This window comes from Bos indicus, chromosome 21 (genome assembly GCF_029378745.1).
Source record: "Bos indicus isolate NIAB-ARS_2022 breed Sahiwal x Tharparkar chromosome 21, NIAB-ARS_B.indTharparkar_mat_pri_1.0, whole genome shotgun sequence".
Classification (NCBI taxonomy): Eukaryota; Metazoa; Chordata; class Mammalia; order Artiodactyla; family Bovidae; genus Bos; species Bos indicus.
The window spans coordinates 20,509,120-20,515,299 of record NC_091780.1 but is presented as its reverse complement, the minus strand read 5'-3'; the positions used below and the strand labels follow the sequence as shown (position 1 = coordinate 20,515,299).

Sequence of the window (6,180 nt, the reverse complement as noted above, 5' to 3'; positions counted from 1 at the left end):
GATCCATCAGGACCTGAGACTCCTTCCTTCTCTGCCCACCACCCCCCCGCCCCTGCCAAGGTGCTGACTCCACAGCACACAGCCCTCTGTGCAGCTGTTCACACCCTGGGCCTCCGGAGGGGCCTTGTTGCCAAAGCAAGTCTGTCCCTCTGGTACATGTGTGATGGGTTTGGGGATGGGGGTGGGTAGCTAAGCATTGGGTCCTCTTTCTTTTTGTACAGTGTGTTTCCCATTTAAGTTAAAAAAAAAAAAACCAAAAGTCTCTGGAGGTCAGTAATTTCCAGTGGGTGGGAGTCTTGAAGCAGAGTCCCTGGGTCCCTAGGCCCCAGCTGGTGGTTGGCCCCGTCTGACATTGGCTCCAGAATTCTTCCAAGCTTACTGAAAACCCACTGCCTACAGAAGCCATCTTAAAGGAAGCCAAGGCTGAATGCCTCCCCATCCCAACTACTCTCTGGGGAATCGAAGCAGGAGCAGGTGAAGAAATCAGAAAGTACCTAGGTCTTAAAGGGGCCCTGCCAGCCCTTGGATGCTGCTGCTGCTGCTGCTGCTGCTAAAGCATTTCAGTCGTGTCTGACTCTGCGACCCCAAAGATGGCAGTCCACCAGGCTGCCCCGTCCCTGGGATTCTACAGACAAGAACACTGGAGTGGGTTGCCATTTCCTTCTCCAATGCATGAAAGTGAAAAGTGAAAGGGAAGTCGCTCTTTGGATGCCTCTCTTTAAAGGTGTGTGCTTTGTGCGTACTGACTGTATGGTTGTGTGTGTGTGTCAGTGGGCATGCATACATTAAGACCAGCAGCCCTTTAAATAACTGGCAAAGTCATCTCAAGCCTTTCCCCTCTTGTCCGTAGCCACAGAGCCTCAGAGCCCAGCATCCTAGAGTCACCAGGGCCAGAGGAGCCAGGCAAGCAGAGCTCTGCGGGAGGGGAGGGGAAGGCCTCCTCTGCTGCCCCTCACTCCTGTACTGGGATGAAGTGTGTGATCTTCACCCAGAGGCAGGTTGGATGGAGGGGAAGGGCTCCCAAGAGGTGGTCCTCGAGGCAGGGAAATCTTAAGAAGCAATAAAATAAAATTCGTATTTTAAGACAAGAAAAATTTATTTGGCCAAATACATCTAAAGCTGGGTTAAAAAGTTAAACAGATTTCTTTTTTGCAGGACTTCTTAGGACTAAAAGAGATCTATAGCAGTAAGTGATTCCCAGACTTATGTGATCAGGGAACTGTTTTTTGCCATGGAACATCATGGACCAGTATTCCATGCGATACTTGGGAACCATCAGTCACATCCCCCTCCCCCTAGACTGGTTCAACAGCTTGACTGGAAAGGCTCTAACAACATCACCTCCCACAGTGGGACATCTTATTTTGCAGCAGCTTTCATTCCTTAGGGGGTGCAAAGTCCACTTGCCCTGCTCTCTGGACTTGCACAGAGAATTTCAATCTCTGCTCAGCTGGAGAGTTCTCCGAAAAGTCCTCAAGAGTCCTTGGCTCTCCTCTGCTCACCTGCTCTAGACAGAATGTCTTTGCATTGATTCAGGTGCTCGTTCAGGGCAGGAATTGGGTTTTGCTGTGGGATCTGCAGTGCCTGGCACACAGTGAACACACAGTAAGTAGTTGTTTAGAAGAGAAAGGCATAGAGCCTCCCTGGGTGGCTCACACAACCACAACAGTGCCTCCGTCTCCAGAACTTCCACATTCCTGGTTGCTTCGTTGTCAAGCCATGGCCTTCCCTAGGGTTTATTATTAGCAAAGGAGACAGGGCCTCTGATGGCAGGAAGCTGGCTGGGGCTCAGGGTGCTGGCCCTTCAGCCCTGGGGGCCTCTCAGCAAATAGTCCCTTGAAAACAGGGCAGCGGTCCCTGAGGAGGGGCGGACTGGGAGGGGCCTCACTCCCCCACACACTGGACCCTGGAGGAGGCCCTGTGTGAGCGGGACTGCAGCCCTGGCTGGTGGGACTGTCTTGGGCAGGTGACCTGAGCAATTCCATGGTCTCCATGTCCCTGCCACTCTGGCCACGTGTCCCTGTCAGAGCCCTGAAACCTCTTGAGGCCCTGTTCTCCTGTCTCAGTTCCAGTCCAGGCCCCTCCTCCATGGGAAGGTTGGCTCCATGCCTGCATCCCTTCTGGGTCAGAAGACCCCTACTGGGCTGCCTCAGGGCCACTGGGACTCTGGAATCCTCCTACTGCTCCCCTGCCCCTCCGCCATCATCTCCACTCTGCCCCCTCCAACCCCAGTCCCAGGAACATTCTCAGGACTGTCTCCTCCCAGGGGTCCTGCAGGGGCCTCCTCTTTCAGCTCCTGCCCGGAAAGGGGGTGATCATTCGTCCATCCCCACCCCCTCCCTGGATACCCTGAAAGGCCCCCATCAGCATCAGACACAGCATCCTTGTTCATTTCCAATCCGTTCTTCCAGCTTGGAAGCTGCTAACCAGTCTCCCAGGCCAGGAAAATCCTCACTCAGGTAGGACTACTTTCTAAATTTTTGTGGCCTCTTACATGGATGGCAGCTTTGAAGCTAAAAAAAATCAAACATGATATCAACTTATTCTGTGGTTCCTCATGACGCCACCCCAGAGTCATGCTGGGTGAGGGTCTCCTTTCCCCAGCGGGGAAGAGTCACATGTGAAGGCAAAATTGGGGGGTGGAATTTAGAACACTTCCTACTTCCCATGTCATCTTGTCCTCACGGCGTTGCTCTGACCCCATGGCTCCTCGTTGTTCACCCCTGAAACTGCCCTCCTCCGGGTGGGGCTGTGTCCCTCAGATGGCAGCTCCTTCTAGTGATGCTGCAGGGAGGAGAGCCCGGGACACGTGTGTCTTCAGCTTGCTATGGAAGGAGGCCGAGGACTGTGAGGTGGATCCTGGGCCTCCTACCCATGGACCCTGCCGACATGTGGGCTGTAGAGCAAAGTGCTCAAACCCACAGCTTTAGGTGTGTTTTCTGAGTTCCCTCTTCCTGGTCATGCATGCCACCTTAGGTGAAGGCATTTGATTCCCTGAGCCTTAGTTTTCTCATCTATAAAATGGGGTTAGCAGTATAATCCACAGTCTCTTTTCTGAAACCCTTGGGTCAGATATCCTCCAGAATTCAGAATTTTTCAGTTTCAGACAAGTGACATGGTACATCCATTCTATATGACATAACATCCCACTGGGGTCTAGAAGTCCCTTGTAATCAAATACATTAGTGTTTCTACAACTGCAATTTTGAGCACTCATAATACATAAAATAAATGAAGATCATGAATTATCCCAAATCTGTTCAGGTCAAATTTGCTACCAAATGAATTTTTAAAAATTCTTGTTCAGTTTTCAGAGGCTTGAAGGTTTGGGGTTGCAGATAAGGACCATCCTATGTTGCGTCTCTATAGATAATTGGATGCAGCACAAAGAGATGAAAAAAAATGTTCATGGTTGAGGCCTGACCCAACCCAACTGTGAGGTTTGGGATAAGACAAGTCTCCTGACAAGGCCAAGGGTGATGGGTGGAGAGAACCATTTGGAGTGGCTATTCTGTTACCCAAGTGTGTGAGCCTTCCAACTCTACAGATCCTGAGCCTCAGCCCTCATGGGGCCCTGAGCCTTTTCCAGGCGTCTGACTCAATCCACCTCCGGAACTGGATCTTTCTCTGGTGGGTCCTCAGGGAAGACCACTGCTGTACTGGTGACCGTGACCTGCTGGACCATCACAACACCATGTCCACCCAGTCGACATCCCCAAGTGGTGACGCCAAGTTCAATGTGTGCCGTTTCCTCCGCCTGCCGCAGCTCTGCTCCACCTGCGTGGCCTTCTCGCTTGTGGCCGACATGGGCACTCTGAGAGGGGCCATAGGAAACTGGTCCATGTCCTTCTGGTGTGTCTGTTTCGCCATGACCTTCATCATTGCCTTAGTTGAGTGTTCCAGGCACCCATCCAGCTTTCCTTTCTTCTGGTACAACATCTCTGTCACTTATGCCTGCTACGCTGCCCTCATCTGCCTCTCGGCCTCCATCATCTACTCCATCACCTATGTCCACTTCATGCCTTATGGTCCTAACTGGGACCGGGCCATTGCCGCCACTGCTTTCTCCTGCATCGCGTCTATGCTATATGTCATAGAAGTGGCCGGGATGAGGGCTTGGTATGAGCTGAAGGAGATCTTCTTCTATGTGCACACCATGAGAGCCCTGCTGAAGGTGCTGGAGACCTTCGTGGCCGGTGTCATCTTCGCCTTCCTCAGCAACACCTCCCTGTACCTGCACCAGCCGGCCCTGGAGTGGTGTGTGGCCGTGTACTCCATCTGCTTCATCCCGGCAGCTGTGGTCCTCCTGCTGGACCTGGCTGAATGGAAATACATGCTGCCTGGGCCCTTCTCCATTTTCCAGCTAGTGCTCAGCCTGCTCTCCGTCCTCCTCTATATCAGTGCTCTGGTCCTCTGGCCACTCTACCAGTTCAGCGAGGAGCTCGGCGGGCAGCCCCAGAGGCCCAGTGATGGGGACTGCAGGGACGAGCTCACCTACGACATGTGCGCCTGGGACCAGCGCCTGGCTGTGGCCGTCCTGACAGCCGTCAACCTGCTGGTTTACGTGGCCGACCTGGGGTACTGGGCCCGCCAGGTGTCTGTAGGGACTGAGGACCAGCCCAGGGACTCCTGATCCTCTGCTCACAGGAGGTATCCTCACCGAAATCTGACATCCTCTGATGCCCTCTTCCTGGCCCCCTCTCTCCCTCCTCACATCCTTCCCCACGCATCTCGCTCTCTTTTCTGTTCCCTTCCCTCCTGCTGCTCTGTCTCCTTCCTGGTTTCCTTGGTTGTTCAATTTCTGTTTTGTCTCTTTCTCTTGCTTCTCTCATTTTGCCTTCATTTTCTGCTTTTTGGCCCTTTTCTGATCATCCTTAGTTTTCTTGTCTCCTGTGTCCTGATCACCCCTCCCCATTTTCCTTCTTCTGATCTATCAGGACCTGAGACTCCTTCCTTCTCTGCCCACAGCCTCCTCCCCCCTCCTAAGGTGCTGACTCCACAGCACACAGCCCTCTGTGCAGCTGTTCACGCCTTGGGCCTCCAGAGGGGCCTTGTAGCCAAAGCAAGTCTGTCCCTCTGGTATATGCATGATGGGTTTGGGGATGGGGGTGGGTAGCTAGGCATTGGGTCCTCTTTCTTTGTGTACAGTATGTCTCTCATTTAAGTTTAAAAAAAAGTCTCTGGAGGTCAGTAATTTCCAGTGGGTGGGAGTCTTGAAGCAGAGTCCCTGGGTCCCTAGGCCCCAGCTGGTGGTTGGCCCTATCTGACATTGGCCCTAGAATTTTTCCAAGCTTACTGAAAACCCACTGCCTACAGAAGCCATCTTAAAGGAAGCAAAGGCTGAATGCCTCCCCATCCCAACTACTCTCTGGGGAATCAAAGCAGGAGCTGCCGAAGAACCCCAGGGTCTTGAAGACAGCTGTCTGCAGTGTTGGTGAGAGGCAGCGATGTGGCCCTCTGCCTCAGTGATCAAAACTGCAGGTCCTGCCTCTGCAGGGAGAAGAGCATGGCCCTGCCAGCCTTAAAGGTGATATTAGCCTGCCTGGGATCATTTGTTTTCTTTTTCTGGTCAGGAGGACAAAATTGACTGAATGGACCTGTTCTTAAAGGTGAAATTTCTTTTCTATTTTTCTGGGGAAGGTGGGTTGACTGAGTGGGGATTTCGGCTGCTGTAGTCAAGTGAATTGCAGTACTTGAGTGTGTGTGCGCACACACATCAGTGGCTTTTTGCCACTGCGTTCTGCTTTTCTGAGACTCAGGCATAAAGTGACCTATATAAATGTAGACAAAAATATGCATGGTTTCTTTTAATTACCTGGAGTTTCCAATCCCCATCAGCCCCTGCTGTCAACCATAGAAATCTTGTCCTTTCTTCCACATCCACAATGTTCTTTTTTATTTTTTTTTTTCTAATTTTAAAAACCTCAAAGATAAAATAAACAAAATGAAAACGAAACCAACAAAATCCACAGGTCCTAATTGCCCAAACTTGACTAGAAATCAGAAAGAGCCTAGGTCTTAAAGGGGCTCTGCCAGCCCTTGGATGCTGCTGTTGCTAAGTCGCTTCAGTCGTGTCCAACTCTGTGTGACCCCATAGACGGCAGCCCACCAGGCTCCCCCATCCCTGGGATTCTCCAGGCAAGAACACTGGAGTGGGTTGCCATTTCTTCTCCAATGCAT

General features: G+C 51.9%; 1 protein-coding gene across 1 annotated transcript; it reads left to right on the top strand.

Moving 5' to 3' along the window:
- The first annotated feature begins 3,694 nt into the window (after positions 1-3,694).
- LOC139178317 (myeloid-associated differentiation marker-like) lies at positions 3,695-4,633 on the top strand. Its single transcript, XM_070775926.1, has one exon. It carries the CDS (start codon positions 3,695-3,697, stop codon positions 4,631-4,633), a length of 939 nt encoding a protein of 312 aa, XP_070632027.1.
- The last annotated feature ends 1,547 nt before the right edge of the window (positions 4,634-6,180 follow it).

Excerpts from the sequence above, each read along its gene's own strand:
- LOC139178317 (XM_070775926.1), top strand. The coding sequence starts at position 3,695 with ATGTCCACCCAGTCGACATCCCCAAGTGGTGACGCCAAGTTCAATGTG.